This window comes from Macaca thibetana, chromosome 19, assembly GCF_024542745.1.
Source record: "Macaca thibetana thibetana isolate TM-01 chromosome 19, ASM2454274v1, whole genome shotgun sequence".
NCBI classification, from domain to species: domain Eukaryota; kingdom Metazoa; phylum Chordata; class Mammalia; order Primates; family Cercopithecidae; genus Macaca; species Macaca thibetana.
In genome coordinates, this window is record NC_065596.1 from 28,009,604 (window position 1) to 28,034,742 (window position 25,139).

Genomic DNA, 25,139 nt, shown 5'->3' on the forward strand with positions numbered 1-25,139 from the left:
TTTAATTAAAAAATTAGCCAGTGTGGGCCAGGTGCGGTGGCTCAAGCCTGTAATCCCAGCACTTTGGGAGGCCGAGACAGGCGGATCACGAGGTCAGGAGATCGAGACCATCCTGGCTAACACGGTGAAACCCCGTCTCTACTAAAAAATACAAAAAACTAGCCGGGCGAAGTGGCGGGCGCCTGTAGTCCCAGCTACTCGGGAGGCTGAGGCAGGAGAATGGCGTGAACCCGAAAGGAGGACCTTGCAGTGAGCTGAGATCCGGCCACTGCACTGCAGCCCGGGCGACAGAGCTAGACTCCGTCTCAAAAAAAAAAAAAAAAAATTAGCCAGTGTGGTGGTGGTGCCTGTGGTCCCAGCTACTCGGGAGGTCGAGGCTGGAGGATCACTTGAACACAGGAGTTTGAGGCTGCAGTGAGTTGTGATTGCACCACTGCACTCCAGCTTGGGTGACAGAGCAAGACCCTGTCTCCAAACAAACAAACAAACAAAAAATTGCCTGAGTGTCTCGACGGACAGATGCTGCAGTCTCTTGAGCTTGCAGAAGCGGCTGTGAGTGGCGTCTGTGCCTGCTTGAGAGGAGATGTTGGTACCTGGGACAAGATCCACTCTAGAACTTGTGCTCATTCGTGCAGATTCCCTGGGCATTGAGGTAATGGGGAAGGACCTGAGCCCCAGCCGCCTTCAGCTCCTGGGGGTGGGCTCCTGGCAGCTCCCTCCCCAAGAAGACAACATCAACCTCCTGGGCTCCTGGCCTCCTCCTGCCTGCTCCGGTCTCTTCCATGGCTGCCCCTGGCCTAGACAGTTTCCCTCTGCCTCTCTGCTGGACCCTTCTCTGCGTCCCTTGCAGAGTTTTTTCCTCTTCGACGTTGGCGTTCCTCAGCTGTGTGTCCAACTCACTGGGTGCGCTCACTCCTGCAGCTTCACCCAATACCTTCAGCCTCTCTCTTTCCACACCTGGCCTCCCCACCCACTTGCCACAGCCAGACTGACCTCCGCAGTCTCCCGGGAACCTCTTCTTCCCCTTCCCTCCCGACTCCAGAGACAACCCCACGGTCCTCCCAGTCACCCAGGCCTGAGCCTGGGGCCCATCCCGGATGCTACCTCCTTCCCAACCCATGCCCTGCCTGGCCCATGCCCTCCATCCTCTCCCATTTGGCTCTCTGCCTTGCCCCTTCCCTGATTTCCTGGCTGCTCATTCTGTTTTTCCCAGACCATCTCTGCCTCTATTCTACCTTCCTTCAGGGGCTGCCTCCTCCAGGAAGACCTCCCTGACTTCCTCCTCTGCCTCCACAACCCCTAAGTTCTATCTCTATTCCCAGTCATCCTGTAGCTTTCCTGACTTCGGAAGTTGCAGGCAGTCGGTATTTTCTCCCCACCCTGATTTGGGAAGGAGATAGTGTCCCAAGAGCTGGGCCCCACAGTGGTCTTCTAGATACAATTGGAGAGGAGTGGGATCCAGGTAGCCTTTCCAAGGCAGCCCCCATCTGGTGTTGACCAGCCTTGCCCAGGACAGAAGTGGGCTGAAGGGGCAGACAATTGCCAGATCTGCAGCTTGGGGAATCTGCTGGGTCAGCAAGTTCTGAAGGGGAAGTGGTAGGAAAGGGAAGTGGATGATGGGCTTGGCTGAGTCAGGCTGTATCCCCTTTCCTGCACCCACCCCCGCTCCCTGCATCCCTGGGATCTTATTCACATGTCTACTCTGCAGACCAGGGTGCCTCCAAGCCCTGAGACCAAAGCCTCCTCCTCCTTATCTTTGCCACGTGACCTTCCTGAACCTCACACCTCTCAGAGCCAGGAGGGCATTTGTCTATATGAGCACAGTCCCATAGAAATAGACCGTTAGTGGCCGGGCACAGTGGATCACACCTGTAATCCCAGGGCTTTGGGAGGCCAAGGTGGGTGGATCACCTGAGGTCAGGAGTTCAAGACCAGCATGGCCAACATGGCAAAACCTCGTCTCTACTAAAAATACAAAAACTAGCCGGGCGTGGTGGTGCATGACTGTAGTCTCAGCTACTCGGGAGGCTGAGGCAGGGGAATTACTTGAACCTGGGAGGCGGAAGTTGTGGTGAACTGGGATCGTACCACTGCACTCCAGCCTGGGTGACAGAGCAAGACTCAGTCTCTAAACAAATAAATAAAATAAAAGAGAAAGAAATAGACTGTGAACCAGGAGGCAGGAGGATCACTTGAGCCTAGGAGTTAAAGACCAGCCTGGGCAACATAGTGAGACCCTGTCTCTACAAAAATTAAAAACAAAAGAAATAGGTGGGTGTGCCGGGCGCGGTGGCTCAAGCCTGTAATCCCAGCACTTTGGGAGGCCGAGATGGGCGGATCACGAGGTCAGGAGATCGAGACCATCCTGGCTAACACGGTGAAACCCCGTCTCTACTAAAAAAATATATAAAAAACTAGCCGGGCGAGGTGGCGGGCGCCTGTAGTCCCAGCTACTCGGGAGGCTGAGGCAGGAGAATGGCGTAAACCCGGGAGGCGGAGCTTGCAGTGAGCCGAGATCCGGCCACAGCACTCCAGCCTGGGCGACAGAGCGAGACTCCGTCTCAAAAAAAAAAAAAGAAATAGGTGGGTGTGCAGGTGTGCACCTGTAGTCCCAACTACTCAAGAGGCTCAGGCGGGAGAATTGTTTGAGCTCAGGAGAGACTGAGGCTGTAGTGAGCCAAGGGATTGCACCACTGCACTCCAGCCTGGGTGACAGAGTAAGACCCTGTCTCAAAAAAAAAAAAAAAAAAAAAGAAATAGAATGATATTCATATTTTCCCGCAGGCAAGCAACAGACAAAAAGAAACAAAAAGAATCAGGTAAAATTAATTTTGGTAATACGTTTTATTTACCACAATATATTTAAGAGAGTATCATTTTAATATGTGTTCAATAGAAACAGATTCTTGAGACTTCATATACTTTTTTTTTTTTTTGTGGTACTGTGTTTTCAAAATCTGGTGTATATTTTACACTCACAGCACTTCTTATCTCGGACCCGAGGACATTTCAAGTGGTCCGTAGTCTCTCGTGGCTGGTGGCTGCACTGTTGGACTGCTCAGGGCTGGACTTCCTTGACTAATGTATACAGCGTCTACAGAATTCGAACATCTAACTGTTGGAGCTGTACTTCTAACCCTCCGAGGTTCTGGTGTGACATTCTAGGATCCTGTGATTCAAACAGACTGTGACTCACATTGTAGGATCTGTTGGATTCAACAGTCTATGATTTCAATATTTTAAGAGTCTGTGATTCCGATATTCTAGTCTCCAGAGTCTTTGATTGCTTGATTGGTTTTGAGATGAAGTTTTGCTCTGTCACTCAGGCTGGAGTGCAGTGGTGAGATCTTGGCTCACTGCAGCCTCCGCCTCCTGGGTTCAAGCAATTCTCCTGCCTCAGCCACCTGAGTAGCTAGGATTATGGGCACCTGCCACCATGCCTGGCTAATTTTTTTTTTTTTTTGAGACAGAGTTTTGCTCTTGTCACCCAGCTGGAGTGCAATGGCACCATCTCGGCTCACTGCAACCTCTATCTCCTGGGTTCAAGTGATCCTCCTGCCTCAGCCTCCTGAGTAGCTGGGATTACAGGCGACTGCCCCAGGCCCAGCTAATTTTGTATTTTTAGTAGACCCCGGGTTTCACCATGTTCGCCAGGATGGTCTCGATCTCTTGACCTTGTGATCCGCCCGCCCCAGCCTTCTAAAGTGTTGGGATTACAGTGTGAGTCACCATGCCCGGCTGTGATTATGTTTTATGACTCTCATATACGTTAAGACATTCTCTCCTATGCATCAAATATCACATATATATTGTTTAATATTACATTGTTCAAAAGAGAAAAAGTCTATGGTCCTCTCCATTAGTCACTCATCCTGTCACGCCCTGTAATTCCATTAGTTTGAACGCTACGAAATTGCCAAAATTTAGTCTAATTTGGGGTGGCAGGTGTGTGCAACAATTTATTTATTTGTTGCTTTTGAAAAATTGTGGTGCCATGGCACAGTGGCTCGTCTGTAATCCCAACACTTTGAGAGGCTGAGGTGGGAGGATCACGTGAACCCAAGAATTCGAGACCAGCCTGAGCAACATAGTGAGACCCTGTCTCTACAAAAAAAAAAAAAAACCAGCCAGATGTGGTGACACGTACCTGTAGTCCCAGGTACTTGGGAGGCTGAGGCAGGAGGATAACTTGAGCCGGGGAGGCAGAGGCTGCAGTGAGCTGAGATCACACCACTGCATTCCAGCCTGGGTGACAGAGTGATCTGAGGCGGGCAGATCACTAGGTCAAGAGATCGAGATCATCCTGGTCAACATGGTGAAACCCCGTGTCTACTAAAAATACAAAATTAGCTGGGCATAGTGGTGCGTGCCTGTAGTCCCAGCTACTCGGGAGGCTGAGGCAAGAACCCAGGAGGTTCACTTGAACCCAGGAGGCGGAGGCTGCAGTGAGCCAAGATGGAGCCACTGCACTCCAGCCTGGTGACAAAGCGAGACTCTGTCTCAAAAAAAAAAAAAAGAAAAGAAAATGAGTAAAACAAAAATTGTAGTAAAATGCACATAACATAAAATTTACCATTAGTGGCATTTCATGCATTTGCAGTGTTGTACATCCATCACCGCTATCTTGTTCCAGAACATTCTCATCACCCCAAAAGGAAACCCTGTACCCATTATGCAGTCACTCCCCATTCTTTACCCCTTCAACCCCTGGCGACCTCTCATGTACATTCCAACTCTAGAGATTTGCTGAAATTTGACCTTTTGGCCTGACATGGTAGCTCATGCCTGTAATCTCAGCACTTTTGGAGGCCAAAGTGGGAGGACTGTTTGAGGCCAGGAGTTCGAGACCAGCTTGGGCAATATAGCGAGACCCCTGTCTGTTTTGAAAAAAAAAAATGAAAGAAAGAAAAAAAGAGAAATTCAACCTTTTTTGACCTAGAAAAATGACAATTTCATATGGATTGACTTAAGAACCTTTTAGGATGCTTGGTTGTGGTGGCTAATACCTGTAATCCCAGCACTTTGGGAGGCTGAGGCAGGTGGATTATTTGAGGTCAGGAGTTCGAAACAACAGTGGCCACCATGATGAAACCCCATTTCTACTAAAAATACAAAAATTAGCTGGGTGTGGTGGCGGGCGCCTGTAATCCCAGGTACTTGGGAGGCCAAGCCTGGAGAATTGCTTGAACCTGGGCGGAGGTTATAGTGAGCCGAGATCTCGCCACTGCACTTGAGCCTGGGCGACATAGCAAGACTCTGTCTCCAAAGGAAAAAAAGAAAAAAAAAAAAAAGAAACAAAAAAAAAAATCCTTGTAGGATGTTCTCATTCAAAGTTTCTCCCAGGAGGAAATGGCTGGTGAGTTGAGGGGGTGGTGCTCGGCTTTTCACAGGGTGGCTGACAGAGAATGCCCCTCCACTCCCCTCCACATACATGCTGGCCCCCCTCTTGCCTTCTGAGACCTGTAGAGACCCTGTTCTTGTCCCATAGCAACCCCCAGACCCATAAGTAACAGCCCTCAGCTCCAGGGACACCAGAAAATCTTTGCCTTCCCAAATCTAAGACTTTTGTTTTGTTTTTGGTTTTATGAAATGGAGTCTCGCTCTGTTGCCCAGGCTGGAGTGCAGTGGCGTGATCTTGGCTCACTGCAACCTCCGCCTCCCAGGTTCAAGCAATTCTCCTGCCTCAGCCTCCTGAGTAGCTGGGATTACAGGTGCGTCCCACCAAGCCTGACTAATTTTTTTTTTTTTTTTTGTATTTTCAGTAGAGATGGGGTTTCACAAAGTTGGCCTGGTGGATCTGGAACTCCTGACCTCAGGTGATCCACTGGCCTTGGCCTCCCAAAGTGCTGGGATTACAGAAGTGAGCCACTGTGCCCAGCCTCAAATCTAAGACACTTAAAAAAAATTCTTTTTGGCTGGGCGCGGTGGCTCACGCTTGTAATCCCAGCATTTTGGGAGGCTGAGAGGGGCAGATCACAAGGTCAGGAGATTGAGACCATCCTGGCTAACACGGTGAAACCCCATCTCTACTAAAAATACAAAAATTAGCCGGGCGTGGTGGCGGCGCCTGTAGTCCCAGCTACTTGGGAGGCTGAGGCGGGAGAATGGCATGAACCTGGGAGGCGGAGTTTGCAGTGAGTGGAGATCGTGTCATTGCACTCCAGCCTGGGCGACAGAGCGAGACTCCGTCTCAATAAAAAAAGAAAAAAAAATTTTTGAGGCGGAGTTTGGCGCTTGTTGCCCAGGCTGGAGTGCAATGGCACGATCTCCACTCACTGCAAACTCTGCCTCCCAGGTTCATGCCATTCTCCTGCCTCAGCCTCCCGAGTAGCTGGGATTACAGGCATGTGCCACCATCCCACCTAATTTTGTATTTTTAGTAGAGACTGTGTTTCTCCATATTGGTCAGGCTGGTCTTGAAATCCCGACCTCAGGATCTGCCCACCTTGGCCTCCCAAAGTTCTGGGATTACAGGTGTCAGCCACCATGCCTGGCAATTTTTGTTTAAATTTTAAATTATTTTTTAGAGCCAGGGTCTCTCTCTGTCACCCAAGCTGGAGTGCAGTGGTGCATTCATAGTTCACTGCAGCCTTGACCTCCTGAGCTCAAGCGATCCTCCCTCCTCAGCCTCCACCTCCCACTTCAGCCTCCAGAGTAGCAGGGACTACAGGCTTGCTCCAACACGCCTGGCTAATTAAAACAAATTCTGGAGGGCCAGGTGCTGTGGCTCGCACGTGTAATCACAGCACTTTGGAAGGCCAAGGTAGGAGGATTGCTTGAGCCCAGGAATTGGAGACCAGACTAGACAACAGAGACAGACCCCATCTCTACAAAAAGTTTTTTAAAATATTACCTGGGGCCGAGCACGGTGGCTCACGCCTGTAATCCCAGCACTTTGGGAGGCCGAGGCAGGCGGATCACAAGGCCAAGAGGTTGAGACCATCCTGGCTAACACGGTGAAATCCTGTCTCTACTAAAAATACAAAAAATTAGCTGGGCGTGGTTGCAGGCGCCTGTAGTCCCAACTACTCAGGAGGCTGAGGCAGGAGAATGGCCTGAACCCGGGAGGCGGAGCTTGTAGTGAGCCAAGATCACGCCACTGCACTCCAGCCTGGGCAACAGAGCGAGACTCCATCTCAGGCAAGACTCTGTCCAGAGACAGCATCTCACTGTGTTGGCCAGGCTGGTCTCAAAATCCTAGCCTCAAGCAGTCCTCACACCTCGGCCTCCCAAAGTGCAGAGATTACAGGCGTGAGCCATCCTGCCAGGCTGGAATCCTAAGAAAGGTATGTTGAGAACCTTTGTGGCCGGATCAGGAGTTTATCAAGATGAAGTATCTGAGGAACAGACCATTGCAAACTTTTGAGATTAAAGAAAGTTTGAGCTGATAAAGGGAAGGTTGCACCTCGGTTTCTTTCCTCTTAATGTCTTCTTCCGGCCAAGGCAGGTTCCCGCAGGAGACTGGGGCTGGCAGGATATGGGAGAGGAGGGGGCCTCATGTTGGCCTCCCAGGACAGAAGAGGAGGGGAGGGGACTTGGGGGATGTTTGTCTCTCTGAGGGTCCGGGGTGAGGGTCGGCCAACACAGGGTCACCTAGATGGGGAAACAGAGTGGAGGACGCCCTGGGTCAAACAGTGAGTCCCAGCCTCTTGTCTCACGAACAACTTCCTCTAGGAAAGTTATTTCATTCTCTAAAACAATAACAAAAGAAGTGTGTAAATATTTCCCTTGAATCCCTAAAGCATGCACAGAAAAAAGCACGAACAGAAAGAACTGCTGAATAAAGAGTTTCCAAAGTAGGGGTTGGAGCCACTTCCTCTTGCTAAGCCTGCATGGTATGTGTACTTTGAGAATTCCTACTACAGTCTTGTTGCTGTTGCATGAACCTAGCGTATACTATGTGCCAGGTACTGTTCTGGTTTTTTTTGTTTTTTTGTTTTTGAGACAGAGTCTCACTCTGTCACCCAGGCTGGAGAGCAGTGGCAAGATCTCGGCTCACTGGAACCTCCGCCTCCTGGGTTCAAATGATTCTCCTGCCTCAGCCTCCTGAGTAGCTGGGACTACAGGCATGCGCCACCACGCCTGGCTAATTTTTATATTTTCAGTAGAGATGGTGTTCTGCCATGTTGGCCAGGCTGGTCTTGAACACTTGACTTCAAGTGATCCACCTGCCTCGGCTTCCCAAAGTGCTGGAATTACAGACGTGAGCTACCACACCTAGCCAGCTCTGTGCGTTTTAAATTTATCAAATGCTCATAGCAACCATCCACTGCACAGATGAGGAAGTTGAGGTTCAGAGGGGCTGAGGCCCTGAACTTTGATGAGGGTATGTGGACCTGGAATATGAATCTTATCATTCTGGCCCTTGAGTCCTTGTTCTCAGTCACGGTGGTATGCTGGGAGAGGTTAAGAATTGCTATGGGGCCGGGCGCGGTGGCTCACGCTTGTAATCCCAGCACTTTGGGAGGCCGAGGCAGGTGGATCACCTGAGGTCGGGAGTTCAAGACCAGCCTGACCAACATGGAGAAACCCCTGTCTCTACTAAAAATACAAAATTAGCCGGGGTGGTGGCACATGCCTGTAATCCCAGCTACTCGGGAGGCTGAGGCAGGAGAATCGCTTGAACCCGGGAGGCGGAGGTTGCGGTGAGCCGAGATCGCGCCATTGCACTCCAGCCTGGGCAAAGAGAGCGAAACTCTGTCACAAACAAACAAACAAACAAACAAACAAAAGAATTGCTATGGGGGCCGGGCGCAGTGGCTCAAGCCTGTAATCCCAGCACTTTGGGAGGCCGAGACGGGCAGATCACGAGGTCAGGAGATCGAGACCATCCTGGCTAACACGGTGAAACCCCGTCTCTACTAAAAAATACAAAAAAAAAACTAGCCGGGCGAGGTGGCGGGTGCCTGTAGTCCCAGCTACTAGGGAGGTTGAGGCAGGAGAATGGCGTACACCTGGGAGGCGGAGCTTGCAGTGAGCTGAGATCTGGCCACTGCACTCCAGCCTGGACGACAGAGCGAGACTCTGTCTCAAAAAAAAAAAAAAAAAAAAAAAAAAAGAATTGCTATGATGGCTGGGCATGTTGACTCACTCCTGTAATCCCAGCCCTTTGGGAGGTCGAAGTGTGAGGATGGCTTGAGGCTGGGCAATGCAGCAAGACCCCAACTCTACAAAAAATTTTTAAAAATTAGCCAGGCATGTTTGGTGCATGTCTGTAGTCCTAGCTACTCAGGAGTCTGAGGTAGGAGGATCACTTAAGCCTAGGAGTGTGAGGCTGCGGTGAGTCATAATGTTGTCACTGCACTCCAGTCTGAGCGACAGAGCAAGACTCCATCTCTAAAAAAAAGTAAAGTGTCGGGCCGGGCGCTGTGGCTCAAGCCTGTAATCCCAGCACTATGGGAGGCCGAGACGGGCGGATCACAAGGTCAGGAGATCGAGACCATCCTGGCTAACCCGGTGAAACCCCGTCTCTACTAAAAAAATACAAAAAACTAGCCGGGCGAGGTGGCGGGTGCCTGTAGTCCCAGCTACTCGGGAGGCTGAGGCAGGAGAATGGCGTGAACCCGGGAGGCGGAGCTTGCAGTGAGCCGAGATCCAGCCACTGCACTTCAGCCTGGGTCACAGAGCGAGACTCCGTCTCAAAAAAAAAAAAAAGTAAGGTGTCACTATGGCCAACAACATCTTCCCATGTTACAGATGGAAAATCGAGGCTCAAGAAAGGAGCTGTTTGTGCTTTTTCTACCACTGAGGCCGTGGGCCCTGCGCTCAGCTGCAGCGGTCTTTCTGTGGAGAATGTGACCCCAGGCTGCTTTCCTCAGAGCCAAGGAGGATGGAGGGACGTTTGTCTGTCCTGAGGCTGCAGGCGGGAGGGGTTGAGCACAGTAAGAGAGGCCTGGAGGTGGCTGGGGGCAGCTGGCATGTTGTGGGGAAAACGAAATCCAGGCCAAGACCTCTAAGGGGTTGAAGAGCAAACCGCGTGCAGGTCTGGCTTCTGGGAAGCTGGGACTTCCAGACTAGGGTTGGGGACTTGGGATCAGCCCTCCACCCACGAGCCCTCTCTAGCCCTGCCAGCCGCCCCGTAATTTTGTGTTCTGAGTCATGGGAAGAAGACAGGACAAACACACCCTGAGAGTGAGACGAGGCCACTCCTAGTTTGTACTGCTTATAAAGATTTACTGGGACCGGTGAGGTGGCAGTGCTCAGAAGCGTCCGGCAGGAGCTTCTGGCAAACAGGACGGATTTCCAGGACTCTACCAGCTGCCAGACACGGCAGGGAGAGACCCCAGACCTCCTGGGTCCTGGCTGTGGGCCCAGATTGCGCTCCCAAGTGGCGTTTGACTCACGTGGGGACCCTCTTGGAAGAGACGGTAAGGATGGAGGCAACAAGGGCGGGAAGGAGGGAGAGAGATTGCATGATCCTGGCTTCCTGGAATCGTTACTTTCAGAATCTGGGAAGCAGAACTAGAGTTGGAGAAGTGCTGTCTCATTATGGCCACACTGGAATGCACGTCAGAGTCCTGGGCTCTTGGAATTAACTTGGGCAGCCCAGCAGCAAAGCTCTTATCAAAGGAGCTAAACGTTTTTTTTTATTTTTGGAGACGGGGTTTTACTCTTGTTGCGCAGGCTGGAGTGCAATGGTGCCATCTCAGCTCATCACAACCTCCACCTCCCCAGTTCAAGCAATTCTCTTGTCTCAGCTGGGATTACAAGTGCGCGCCACCACGCTCAGCTAATTTTGTATTTTTAGTAGAGATGGGGTTTCTCCATGTTAGTCAGGCTGGTCTTGAACTCTCGGCCTCAGGTGATCCGCCCGCCTTGGCCTCCCAAAGTGGTGGGATTACAGGCGTGAGTCACCATGCCCGGCCCAAATGGTTTTTCACACACAGGTGTAAGGGAAACAGCCTCTCTCAAACCTGCAGGAATTCCTGCAGCTTCCGGCAAATCCACCAAACTGTAGCATGCGTAGCGAGCAAGCCCTTTCACTCAGCTATTCCAATTCTTTTCTCGTTCTTTCCTTTTCTCTTTCTTTCCTTTGACAGGGTCTTGCTCTGTCGCCCAGGCTGGAGTGCGGTGGCGCGATCTTGGCTCATGGCAACCTCCGGCTCCCAGGTTCAAGTGATTCTCCTGCCACAGCCTGCTGAGTAGTTGGGATTACAGGTGCACGCCACCACACCTAACGAATTTATGTATTTTTAGTAGAGACGGGTTCCACCATGTTGGACAGGCTGGTCTCCAACTTTTGACCTCAGGTGATCCACCCACCTCGGCCTCCCGAAGTGCTGGGATTACAGGCGTAAGCCACTGCACCTGGCCGTAATTGTTTTTTGTATTTTTAGTAGAGACGAGGTTTCACCATGTTGGAGAGGCTGCTCTCGAACTCCTGACCTCAGGTGATCCTCCCACATCGGACTCCCAAAGTGCTGGGATTACAGACATGAATCGCCGTGCCTAGCCCCCTCAATGTTCTATCACAAAATCTGTCCACATTCTTGCGTGGTGTTTGTTCATTCTCACCATGTAGAATATTCCACAGGGTGAACACCCTATGATGTGTTTATCCGTTCTGCTGTGAGTGGCTATTTGACGGTTTCTCATCTCGGGCTGCTGTGAACATTCTGGCACGTGTGTTCTGGTGAGCATATGTGTGCTTTTCTGGGAAGGAGGCTGATCACCGGGTCGTGAGGGAGGAATCCTAGAAGATGGATGTCCAGGAAGGAAGAACGTTCAGCCTTTTTTTTTTTCTGAGCATCTCGCTCTGTCACCCAGGCTGGAGTGCAGTGGCGCCGTCTCAGCTCACTGCAAGCTCCGCCTCCTGGGTTCAGGTCATTCTCCTGCCTCAGCCTCCCGAGTAGCTGGGACTATAGGCGCCCGCCGCTGCGCCCGGCTAATTTTTTGTATTTTTAGTAGAGACGGGGTTTCACTGTGTTAACCAGGATGGTCTCGATCTCCTGACCTCGTGATCCACCCGCCTCGGCCTCCCAAAGTGCCGGGATTACAGGTGTGAGCCACTGTGCCCGGCCAGCCTTCTTTGATTCTACTCCAGAGTTTTCCAGAGCAGAGGATCCAGCACGACTGGATGCACAGACAGGCGTGCACCAAGAGGCACACATGAGGATGCTTGCAATCACAACAAAAGAAACCTAAGTGACCACTTAGTTTCTCTGTGCCTCTGTTTACTCTTTTATTCTTTCACTTACCAAATATCGACCGTGCCTGTGCTGTGTGCTAGGTTCTGTCCCAGATGCCAAGGACACAGTGGCACCTAAGGCCAGAAGGAGCTGATGTTCTGTGAAATGAGGATGATGATACTGACCTCAAGAGTTTGTGATAAGGTTTATATCTTGTAGATCATAGGTGCTCAATAAAAGCCATCTACTATTTTAATTATTATGAAATAATAAGAAGGGTACCTATGCTTTAGAATCTAGATATAAGTACAGATGCTCTTTGACTTAACGATGGGGTCCCATCTCTATCAACCCATCGTAAGGCTGGGCACAGTGGCTCACACCTGTAATGGCAGCACTTTTGGGAGGCTGAGGTGGGAGGATTGCTTGAGCCCAGGAGTTCGAGATCAGCCTGGGCAACATAGTGAAAGCTGTCTCTACAAAAAATAAAAAATTAACTGGGCGTGATGGCGTGCACCCGTAGTCACAGTTACTCCAGAGGCTGAGGCAGGAGGATCACTTGAGCCTAGGAGGTAGAGGCTGCGGTGAGCCGAGATTGAACCATTGAACTCAGCTTGGGTGACTGAACAAGACAAAAACACAAACAAAATGAAACAAAACAAAAACCCCATCGTAAGTTTAAAATATCCTAAATCAAATTGGATTTAATACACCTAGCCTACCGAACATCATAGCCTACGTTTTTGTTTTTTTTTTTTTGAGACAGGGTCTCACTCTGTTGTCCAGGCTGGAGTGCAGTGGCACGATCTTGGCTCACTGCAGCCTTGACCTCACGGGCACAGCCTACCTCAAATGTGTTCAGAACACTTACATTACCCAACAGCAAGACAAAATCATCTAAACCAAATCCAATTTTTTTTTTTTTGAGATAGAGTCTCACTCTGTCGCCCAGGCTGGAGTGCAGTGGTGTGATCTCAGCTCACTGCAACCTCCACCGCCCAGGTTCAAGGGATTCTCCTGCCTTGACCTCCTGACTAGCTGAGATTACAGGTACTTGCCATCACGTGCAGCTAATTTTTTTTTTTTTTTAAGTAGAGATGGGATTTCACCATGTTTCCCAGGCTGGTCTCGAACTCCTGACCTCAAGTGATCCGTCTGCCTAGGACTCCCAAAGTTTTAGGATTACAGGTGTGAGCTTCTGCACCTGGCCCTGTTTCTCATTATTCTCCTTGTCATTGTTATTGAATGGCCTTTAGTTAATAAGCATGACTTGGGCAGACAGTGGACTGTTTTTGATGCTTTGGGGATGAATGGGGTTGATATCTGTACAGACAGGAAGACAGATATCTGGCACGTTAAGTGAAAAGATGAAGCAATGGAACAATGTGTGTTGAAAGCTCCCATTTCTGGTTAAAACGTTACAAAGGAAATGCCATCTGCGATACCATTGTTTTGGGCTTACAGTTGGACAAATTACGATGTACAGAAAGTTCCCCAGATTGTAATAAACAGGGGCCAGGAAGGGTGGAGTCTTTGTGGGGTGAGAGGATGCGTGTGGACAGTGATAACAGCAGCTAGCATGCGTATGACACCCACTGAAAACCAGCGCCGTACACTCAGTTCTACGTTTCTAACTCGCTGAATTCTTACCACACCCCCTAAGGCAGGTATATTATTATTTCCATTTTACTAAGGCACAGATAGGTTAGGTAACTTGCCCAAGGCCACACAGCTGGTAGGAATTGGAGGGTTTTTGTTGTTGTTTGTTGGTTTTTTGAGACGGCGTCTCACTCTTATCGCCCCGGTTGGAGTGCAGTGGTGGGATCTTGGCTCACTGCAATCTCCGCCTCCTGGGTTCCAGTGATTTTCCTGCCTCAGTCTCCCTAGTAGCAGGGATTACAGGCGCCCACCACCACGCCTGGCTGATTTTTGTATTTTTAGTAGAGACCAGGTTTCACCATGTTGCCCAGGCTGGTCTCCAACTCCTGGCTTCAAGTGATCTGCCCGCCTCAGCCTCCCAAAGTGCTGGGATTACAGGTGTGAGCCACTGTGCCCAACCGGGCGGGGGGGGTTCAGTTTGTAAATGTTTTTCTTTGTCTCTCTCTCTCTCTCTTTCTTTCTTTCTTTCTTTGACAGAGTCTTTCTCTGTTGCCCAGGCTGGAGTGCAGTGGCAAGATCTCAGCTCACTGCAAGCTCCACCTCCTGGGTTCACGCCATTCTCCTGCATCAGCCTCCCGTGTAGCTGGGACTACAGGCGCCCGCCACCATGCCCAGCTAATTTTTTTGTATTTTTTAGTAGAGATAGGGTTTCACTGTGTTAGCCAGGATGGTCTCGATCTCCCGACCTCGTGATCCGCCTGCCTCGGCCTCCCAAAGTGCTGGAATGACAGGCGCTAGCCACTGCGCCTGGCCTCTTTCCTTTTTTCAAGGGACGGGGTCTCACTCTGTTGCTCAGGCTGGAGTACAGTGGTGCGATCATGGCTAACTGCAGCCTCGAACTCCTGGCCTCAGATGATCCTCCACCCCAATCTTCAAAAAGGTTGGGATTGCCGGCATGAATCACTATGCCTGGCTAATTTTTAAATTTTTTGTAGAGACAGACGGTCTCACTGTGTTGCCTAGGCTGGTCTTGAACTCTTGGCCTCAAGCGATCCTTCCTCCTCAGCCTCCCAACGTACTGGGATTACAGGTGTGAGCCACTGCACCTGGCTAAATTCTGCACACCTTTTCCTCTAGGGATAAAAATAATATGAAAGTGGAATGCCAGACTCCAGATACATACACCAAGTGGCCTGGCCTCTTCGCTGCTACCTGGCATGGAGGAGGGGAGTGCCCTAACTTCCTCTCTGTCCTTCCTGTTGCCTCAACACCAGCTGGAGTGCTGGGCAGTGCCACCCAACCCATAATAGTCAGCAGAGAGCCGCACGGCCGGGTCACACTGACATTGTGGGGATGGGGTGGTGGGGACTCCTGCCTGGGTCCTGTGCTACCCAAGCTTCGTCTACCTGAGCCTGTGTGCCACGTGCTAGACACATCTTAACTCCTCAAGGACTCCCAAAACCAGAGAGGTAGGTTCTCCTCCATGACTCTTGTTTTCCCGATGAGGAAATAGACACAGCCAGCTGCAACTGACACCCACAGTCACGGAACCCCTGGCTGCTCGGGGCCACTTGCCGTACTGCCTGCCAGCTCTCCAGAGCCTGAGATTTGGAGATGGTAATATTCTAGGGCATGGGGTTCTGCAGCAGGGACTAACACACTTTGAAATCTATCTACTTAGGGGCCGGGCGCGGTGGCTCACACCTGCAATCCCAGCACTTTGGGAGGCTGAAGTGGGCGGATTACAAGGTCAGGAGTTCGAGACCAGCCTGGTTAACACAGTGAAACCCCGTCTCTACTAAAAAAATACAAAAAACTAGCCAGGCAAGGTGGCGGGCGCCTGTAGTCCCAGCTACTCGGGAGGCTGAGGCAGGAGAATGGCGTAAACCCGGGAGGCGGAGCTTGCAGTAAGCTGAGATCCGGCCACTGCGCTCCAGCCTGGGCGACAGAGCAAGACTGTCTCAAAAAAAAAAAAAAAAAAAAAAAGAAATTTATCTACTTAGGGGCCGGGCGCGGTGGCTCACGCCTGCAATCCCAGCACTTTGGGAGGCTGAAGTGGGCGGATTACAAGGTCAGGAGTTCGAGACCAGCCTGGCCAATATGGTAAACCCCATCTCTATTAAAAATACACGGCCGGGCGCGGTGGCTCAAGCCTGTAATCCCAGCACTTTGGGAGGCCGAGACGGGCGGATCACGAGGTCAGGAGATCGAGACCATCCTGGCTGACACGGTGAAACCCCATCTCTACTAAAAAATACGAAAACTTAGCCGGGCGAGGTGGCGGGCACCTGTAGTCCCAGCTACTCGGGAGGCTGAGGCAGGAGAATGGCGTAAACCCGGGAGGTGGAGCTTGCAGTGAGCTGAGATCCGGCCACTGCACTCCAGCCTGGGCGACAGAGCGAGACTCCGTCTCAAAAAATAAAAATAAAAATAAAAATAAAAATAAAAAATAAAAATACACAAATTAACTGGGCGTGGTGGTGGCTGCCTGTAGTCCCAGCTACTCAGGAGGCTGAGGCGGGAGAATCGCTTGAACCCGGGAGGTGGAGGTTGCAGTGAGTCGAGATTGTGTCACTGCACTCCAGCCTGGACAACAGAGCGAGACTCTGTCTCAAAAAAAAAATTTTACCTATTTAGCTGAGTGATCTTAAGTAAGTTATTTAACTTTGCTGTGCCTTGTCTGTAGAATAAATATAACAGTAGTGTCAAATTCAGACAGTTATTATAAGGTTTTAGTGAGGCTGGGCACGGTGGCTCAGGCCTGTAATCCTAGCACTTTCGGAGGCCATGGCAGGCAGACCACTTGAGGTCAGGAATTCCAAACCAGCCTGGCCAACATGGTGAAACCCCATCTCTACTAAAAATATAAAAAATTAGCCCCGGGCATGGTGGTGCACGCCTCTAATCCCAGCTACTCGGGAGTCTGTGGCAGGAGTGTTGCTTGAACTCAGGAGGCAGAGATTGCAGTGAGCTGAGGTAGCGCCCCTGCACTCCAGCCTGGGCAGCAGAGTGAGACTCCGTCTCAGTAAAATAAAATAAAATAAAATAAAATAATAAAAAAAAATAAGGTTTCAGTGACACAGTGTTTAAAGCTGCGTGGTGGCCACTGCCTGTAGTCCCAGCTACTCAGGAGGCAGAGGTGGGAGGGTCGCTTGAGCACAGGAGTTTGAGGCTGCAGTGAGCCGTGACTGCACCACTGCACTCCAGCCTTGGCAAGAGAGTGAGACCCTGTCTCTAAAAAATATAACACGGTGAAACCCTGTCTCTACTAAAAATACAAAAAACTAGCCAGGCGAGGTGGCGGGCGCCTGTAGTCCCAGCTACTCAGGAGGCTGAGGCAGGAGAATGGTTTAAACCCAGGAGGCGGAGCTTGCAGTGAGCCGAGATCGCGCCACTGCACTCCAGCCTTTTAAGACTCCGTCTCAAAAAAAATAATAAAAAATAAAAAATATATATATTTTATTATAATATATATAATATTATTATAATATAATATATTATATATATATATATATATAAATTTGCCAGGTGCGGTGGTGCACACCTGTAGTCCCATGTACTCAGGAGGCTGAGGTGGGAGGACCACTTGAGTCCAGGAGTTCGAGGCTGCAGTAAGCCATGATAGTGCCATTGCATTCCAGCCTGAGTGACAGAGCAAGATCTGTCCCTAAAAAAAAAAGTTTGGCACAAAACACAAAGTGTTCAATAAATGATGGCTTCTAATAATAATAATACTTTTATTATTATTATTATTGTCAGGCACAGTGGCAGTCACGCCTGTAATCCCAGCAGTTTGAGAGGCTGAGGCAAGGCAGGTTGCTTGTGCCCCAGAATTCAAGAGGTGGAACCAGATGACCTCCAAAAAAAAAAAAAATTAATCAGGCATGATGGTGTGCATCTGTAGTCCTAGCTACTTCGGAGGCTGAGGTGGAGGGTTGTTTGAGCCCATGAGGTGGAGGCTGCAGTGAGCCAAGATAGTGCCACTGCAGTCCAGTCCAGGCTACAGAACCAGACCCCGTCTCAAAAAATAGTAATAATAATATTATTGTGGCCGGACATGGTGGCTCATGCCTGTGATCCCAACACTTTGGGAGGCCGAGGTGGGCGGATCACCTGAGGTCAGGAGTTCGACACCAGCCTGGCTAACATGGTGAAACCCCTTCTCCACTAAAAATACAAAAATTAGCCAGGCGTGGTGGCAGGTACCTGTAATCCCAGCTACTTGGGAGGCTGAGGCAGGAGAATTGCTTGAACCTGGGAGGCGGAGGTTGCAGTGAGCCAAGATCATGCCACCACACTCCAGCCCGGGTGACAGAGCGAAACTCTGTCTCAAAAAGAAAAAAATTATTGCTATGATAGATTGTGTCGCGTCTCTGCTCAGCACCCTCCTACAGCACCTGTCTCATTTGGAATAAATGATGACGTCCTTGCGTTGCCCACGTGGCCCTACACGCCACGGCCCCTGATAACTGGTTTTTGTTTTTGTTTTGAGATGGAATCTTGCTCTGTTGCCCGGGCTGGAGTGTAGTGGCATGATTTCAGTTCACAGTAACCTCTGCCTCCCTGGTTCCAGTGATCCCTCCTGCCTCAGCCTCCTGAGTAGCTGGGATTATAGGCGCCTGCCACCACTCCAGGCTATTTTTGTATTTTTAGTAGAGATGGGGTTTCACCATGTTGGCCAGGCTGGTCTCAAACTCCTGACCTTAGGTGATCCGCCCACCTTGGCCTCCCAAAGTCCCGTGATTACTGGCATGAGCCACTGTGCCTGGCTCCTGATGACTCGGCTATTGCCTCCAGCCCTCTCCCGCTGGCAGATTCCACTCCAGCCACACTGGCCTCCTTGCTGTTCTCAGACGTGACTGTCATGTTCCCACCTCAGGGCCTTTGCACTGGCTGTTCTCGATGCCTGAAACACTCTCCCCCCAGATCTCCATGCATCTCTCCCACCTTTCCTTCAGATTTTTATACAAATATCGCCTTCTCAGAGAAGCCTTCCCTGACTATGCCTGTAAAACTCCAACATAGCCAGCTTCCCTGTGTGATACTTTTCCCACAGTATTTATCATCTTCTAAAATACTGTGGATTTTGGATTTTGCTCATTTCTTTCTTTTTTTCTGATTTTTTTTTTCTTTTTTGAGACAGAGTCTCACTCTGTCATCCGGGCCGGAGTGCAGGGGTACGATCAAGCTCACTCAGTCTCCTGGGCTCAAGTGATTCTCCCACTTCAGCCTTTTCAGTAGCTGGGATTACAGGCACACATGACCGTGCCTGCCTATGTTTTAAAAAGTTTTTGTAAAGATGGGGTCTCTCGATGTTGCCCGGGCTCGTCTAGAACTCCTGACCTCAAGCGATCTTCCCACCTTGGCCTCTCCAACTATTGAGATTACAGGCCTGAACCACCGTGCCCAGCCCCAATATTCCAACGTACTAGGGTTTTAGCATTGCAATATTCTAGAATTCCAAGATGCCACCGAGCTACTTCTAACAACACTAAGTTCTGGAATTCCATTTTTTTCTTTTTTTGAGACGAAGTCTCACTCCGTCTCCCAGGCTGGAGTGCAGTGGTGTGATCTCAGCCCACTGCCACCTGCATCTTCTGGGTTCAAGAAATTCTCAACCTCCCAAGTAGCTGGGATTACAGGCACACACCACCACACCCAGCTAATTTTTGTATTTTTAGTAGAGATGGCATTTCGGCATGTTAGCCTGGTCTTGAACTCCTGGCCTCAAGTGATCTGCCCTTCTCGGCCTCCCAAAGTGTTAAGATTACAGGTGTGAGCCACCACACTCAGCCTAGAATTCCAATATTCTAAAGCACGGGAGTTCTTATGACACAGTATTCCAGTTTGCAAGGTGCTGGTGGGCCGGGCTGATGGACACCCTAGATCTCCAGGGCCATGGAGTTTCCTCCTCTGAGTTTTCATTGTCTTTCTTCCCTGCCCAGACACCAGGAGCCTGAATGGGGAACGATTCTATCAGCTACGAGTATGGGGATTACAGCGACCTCTTGGACCTCCCTGTGGACTGCCTGGATGGCGCCTGCCTGGCCACCGACACGCTGCGCATGGCCCCGCTCCCGCTGTATGCTGCCATCTTCCTGGTGGGGGTGCCGGGCAATGCCATGGTGGCCTGGGTGGCTGGGAAGGAGGCCCGCCGGAGGGTGGGTGCCACCTGGTTGCTCCACCTGGCCGTGGCGGATTTGCTGTGCTGTTTGTCTCTGCCCATCCTGGCAGTGCCCATTGCCCATGGGGGCCACTGGCCATATGGGGAAGTGGGCTGTCGGGTGCTGCCCTCCGTCATCCTGCTGACCATGTATGCCAGCGTCCTGCTCCTGGCAGCTCTCAGTGCCGACCTCTGCTTTCTGGCTCTCGGGCCTGCCTGGTGGTCGAAGGTTCAGCGGGCGTGCGGGGTGCAGGTGGCCTGCGGGGCAGCCTGGACGCTGGCCTTGCTGCTCACCATGCCCTCCGCCATCTACCGCCGGCTGCACCAGGAGCACTTCCCCGCCCGGCTGCAGTGTGTGGTGGACTACGGTGGCTCCTCCAGCACCGAGAACGCAGTGACCGCCGTCCGGTTTCTTTTTGGCTTCCTGGGGCCCCTGGTGGTTGTGGCCAGCTGCCACGGTGCCCTCCTGTGCTGGGCAGCCCGACACTGCTGGCCACTGGGCATGGCCATTGTGGTGGGGTTTTTTGTCTGCTGGACGCCCTACCACCTGTTGGGGCTGGTGCTCACTGTGGCAGCCCCGAACTCCGCACTCCTGGCCAGGGCCCTGCGGGCTGAACCCCTCGTCGTGGGCCTTGCCCTTGCTCACAGCTGCCTCAATCCCATGCTTTTCCTGTATTTCGGGAGGGCTCAACTCCGCCGGTCACTGCCAGCTGCCTGTCACTGGGCCCTGAGGGAGTCCCAGGGCAGGGAAGAAAGTGTGGACAGCAAGAAATCCACCAGCCATGAACTGGTCTCGGAGATGGAGGTGTAGGCTGGAGAGACCCTGTGGATGTGTATCTTCCTATCCCATTTCACAAGGCTGGCTTCAGGCATAGCTGGATCCAGGAGCTCACTGATGTCTTCATTTTATTCCTTCATTCAACAGATACCCATTATGCACCTGCTATGTGCAAGGCCTTTTTAGGCAGTGGAGATATAGTAGTGACCAAAACAGACACAAATCCTGCCCTCAGGGAGCTGATATTCTAGTGGAGGAAGACAGACTTTAAACAAAGATATACAGGGCCATTTGCGGTGGCTCATGCCTGTAATCCCAGCGCTTTGAGAGGCTGAGGCAGGTGGATCACTTGAGGTCAGGAGTTCAAGACCAGCCTGGGCAATATGGTGAAACCCCATCTCTACTAAAAATACAAAAATTAGCCGGGCGTGGTGGCATATGCCTGTAGTCCCAGCTACTTGAGAGGCTGAGGCAGGAGACTTGTTTTGAACCCGGGAGGCAGAGGTGGCAGTAAGCCAAGATTGAGCCCCTGCACTCCAGCCTGGGTGACAGAGCGAGACTCCGTCTCAAAAAAAAAAAAAAAAAAAAAATTAAAAGATTTTATTTATTTATTTTTTTGAGACAGAGTCTCGCTCTGTCGCCCAGGCTGGAGTGCAGTGGCACAATCTCGGCTCACTGCAAGCTCCACTTCCTGAGTTTGCGCCATTCTCCTGCCTCAGCCTCCTGAGTAGCTGGGATTACAGGTGCCTGCCACCATGCCCAGCTAATTTTTTAATTTTGAATAGAGACTGGGTTTCACCTTGTTAGCCAGGATGGTCTCGATCTCCTGACCTCGTGATCCGCCTGTCTCAGCCTCCCAAAGTGCTGGGATGACAGGCGTGAGCCACTGCACCCGGCCAAAAGATTTTAGCAGGATCCCTCTGGTTGCTGGTGGAGATGAGAGTATGGTGTGGGGGCAGTGAAGATCCCAGAGAGGAGGCTACTGCAATGGTCCAAGCAGGAGGTGATAGTGGTTTGGATCAGGGTAACAGAGTCGAGGTGGTGAGGGGCTGACAGGTCATGGATCTATTCTGAAGGAAAGGCCAAGTCCAGGCTCCTTAGCTCGGCATTCAAGGCTTGTCTCCACCACGGACACACTTCCTCTCTGGCTTCTCAGACCTTACAGCAGATAGAATCATGACCCCCAATGGTGTCCACATCTGAATCCTCTGAATCTGTGAACAGGTGACCTTCCATGGCAAAAGGGACTTTGCAGATGAGATTAAGGATCTTGAGAAGGGGTGGTTATCCTGGATTGTCTGGGTGGACTCAATGGAGTCACAAGGGTCCTTTTAAGATGGAGGCAGGAGGGTCAGGGTCAGTCACAGGAGATGTGACAACGGAAGCAGATGTCATAGTGACGTGAGGGGGTGCCAAGAAATGCAGGCAGCTTCCAGAAGCTGAAACAGACAAGAAAACTGATTTTCTCTGAAGCTCTCAGAAGGAACGCAGACCTGCTGACACTTTCAGAACTCTGATCTGCAGACCTTTAAGAAAATACATTTGTATTGTTTTAAGTCACTATGTTTGGGGTGTTTTTTACAGCAGCCATGGGAAGCTAACACACACCCTTTGGACTATATTATTTTCTTGCTTCTGCATCTTTCCTGAAGCTGTGCCACTGACTGGAATGTCCTTCTGATCTATGATGTGCAGTTCAACAATCAAGAACCATCTGTGGCTATTCAAATTAGAATCAATTGGCCAGGCGTGGTGGCTCACGCCTATAATCTCAGCACTTTGGGAGGCCGAGGCAGGAGGATTGCATGAGCCCAGGAGTTTGAGAGCAGCCTGGGCAACATAGCAAGACCCCATCTCTATAAAAAATACAAAAATTAGCCAGGCATGGTGGGGCGTGCCTGCAGTCCCAGCTACTGAGGAGGGAGTTGCTTGAATCCTTCTGTTTCAATCCTCCTTGAAGCAGGTAGATTGCTTGAGCCCGGGAAGTGGAGTTTGCAGAGAGCTTAGATCGCACTGCTGCACTCCAGCCTGGATGTCAGAGTGAGACTCCATCTCGAAAGAAAGAATAAATTTTCGTTTCAAATTCAGTTCCTCAGGCACACTGACCATAGTTCAAGCACTCAGTAGCCACATATGGCTGGTGACTGCCATATTCAACAGCACAGCTATAGAACACTGCCATCATAAAAGAGATTTCTGTTACAAAATACTCTCTAGAATTTACTCTTGAACTCTACCTGCTCAGATCTCTTAAATTACATAGTAGGCCAGGCACGGTGGCTCATGCCTGTAATCCCACCACTTTGGGAGGCCCAGTCGAGAGGATCCCTTGAGCCCAGAAGTTGGAGACTGGCCTGGGCAACAGAGCAAGACCCCATCTCTACAAAATAAAAAAAAGAAAATTAGCCTGGTTTGGTGCACATGCCTGTAGTGCCAGCTACTAGGGAGGCTGAGATGGGAGGATTGCTTGAGCCTGCGAGGTTGAGGCTGAAGTGAGCCATGATTGCATCACTGCACTCTAGCCTAGGTGACGGAGTGAGACCCTGCTGCTAAATAAATAAATAATTAAATAACATAATAGTGGTACCTGTGTCTGCAGTCATTACTCCAGAACAGCACTTTACACATAGTTTCTCCTTTAAGGTCATTCTCACAACAGCCCAGGGAGATAGGGTGGCATGCTTCATTTTATAAGCTGAGGTCCAGGGAGGAGAGGTCATTTACCCAAGATCACACAGCAAGAACACCGGACAGCTGGAATTTGATCCCAGTTTTACTTGACTCCGACACTCCTGCTCTTCATCATCAATAATTTCCTTCAAGGCCTCCCTCAAATGTCACTTCCTCCAGGAAGCCCTCCCTGATTTATACTCCTTCCAGAGAGAATGGGCTCTTCCTTTCTCTGAGTCTCTGGAATACAAGGTCCCAGCTAAACTGTAAATTCCCCAAGGGTAACAACTGGACTAATTTTTAAATTTTTTATTTTATTATTATTTTTTATTTTTTTCAGACGGAGTCTCTCTCTGTCGCCCAGGCTGGAGTGCAGTGGCACAATCTCGGCTCACTGCAAGCTGCACCTCCTGGGTTCATGCCATTCTCCTGCCTCAGCCTCCCGAATAGTTGAGACTACAGGTACCTGCCACCACGCCCAGCTAATTTTTTGTATTTTTTTTTTTTTTTTTTTTTTTTAGCAAAGACAGAGTTTCACTGTGTTAGCCAGGATGGTCTCGATCTCCTGACCTCGTGATCCGCCTGTCTCAGCCTCCCAAAGTGCTGGGATTACAGGCGTGAGCCATCATGCCTGGCCTATTATTATTTTTTTGAGATGAAGTCTGGCTCTGTCACCCAGGCTGGATTGCAGTGGCATGATCTCAGGTGACTGCAACCTCCACCTCCCAGGTTCAAGCAATTCTTATGGCTCAGCCTCCCGAGTAGCTGGGATTACAGGCACAGCCACCACGCCTGGCTAATTTTTGTATTTTTAGTAGAGACAGGGTTTCACCATGTTGGCCAGGCTGGTGTCGAACTCCTGACCTCAGGTAATCCACCCACCTCAGTCTCCCAAAGTGCCAGGAATACAGCCGTGAGCCACCGTTTCTGGCCTTATCCTGTGACTTAGAATGCTTAACCTCCTGGGAATGCAGCCCAGTAGGCCTCAGCCTTATTTCACCCAGCTCCTATTCAAGATGGAATCACTCTGGTTCACATGCGTCTGACATTTCCCTCCTCCCTTTTATTATTTTTATTTTATTTTATTTTATTTTATTTTATTTTATTTTATTTTATTTTTTGAGACGGAGTCTCACTCTGTCACCCAGGCTGGAGTGCAGTGGCACCATCGTGGTTCACTGCAAGCTCTCTCCGCCTCCCAGGTTCATGCCATTCTCCTGCCTCAGTGTCACGAGTAGCTGGGAGTACAGGTGCCCGCCACCATGCCTGGCTAATTTTTTGTATTTTTTAGTAGAGACGGGGTTTCACCGTGTTAGCCAGGATGGTCTCGATCTCCTGACCTCGTGATCCGCCCGCCTCGGCCTCCCAAAGTGCTGGGATGACACGCGTGAGCCACTGCGCCCGGCCCCCCTACTCCCTTTTATAAGAGAAGCTTTAATCCTAAGGGTTGTAGAGGGAGGAAGATCCATCTTCTGTAACTTCTTCAGGCTGAAGAGGGGTGATGATATTCCTGCCTAACTATTAGGATCTATTGGATTCAGGGTAGAGAGGAGTTCAATTAGAAAGCATTGGTATCACATATTTTGTTACTTAGTATTTTACTCAGAATTCTCATGCCTGAATTAAGACCAAGGCTGTCATGTAAAATAAAATTTGTTGTGGAACAATTTATACACCTCCTTTGAGGTAGGAGGTGGGACTCAACTCTGGAGGTGGGGCTCAAACATTAGACCAAATTGAGGACTAACTAAAACAGGGAGGAGGCCGAAGCAACTTTTTTTTTTTTTTTGAGAAGGAGTCT

General features: G+C 50.4%; 1 protein-coding gene across 4 annotated transcripts; it reads left to right on the forward strand.

Moving 5' to 3' along the window:
- Window positions 1-7,134: 7,134 nt before the first annotated feature.
- On the forward strand, window positions 7,135-21,248 carry C5AR2 (complement C5a receptor 2). Of its 4 annotated transcripts, XM_050772323.1 has the most exons (3): window positions 14,568-15,196; window positions 15,731-15,830; window positions 19,673-21,248. In XM_050772323.1, exon 3 carries the CDS (start codon window positions 19,688-19,690, stop codon window positions 20,699-20,701), a length of 1,014 nt encoding a protein of 337 aa, XP_050628280.1. In that variant the 5' UTR covers window positions 14,568-15,196; window positions 15,731-15,830; window positions 19,673-19,687; the 3' UTR covers window positions 20,702-21,248. The 4 variants fall into 4 exon arrangements, with proteins under 4 accessions (XP_050628281.1, XP_050628279.1, XP_050628280.1 ...); XM_050772324.1 differs by lacking the exons at window positions 14,568-15,196; window positions 15,731-15,830 and adding an exon at window positions 7,135-7,286; XM_050772322.1 differs by lacking the exons at window positions 14,568-15,196; window positions 15,731-15,830 and adding an exon at window positions 10,050-10,367 and having other exon boundaries at window positions 19,673-21,247.
- Window positions 21,249-25,139: the final 3,891 nt, after the last annotated feature.

Bases quoted from the DNA above. Each gene is read 5' to 3' on its own strand.
- C5AR2 (XM_050772324.1), top strand. From the start codon at position 19,688: ATGGGGAACGATTCTATCAGCTACGAGTATGGGGATTACAGCGACCTC.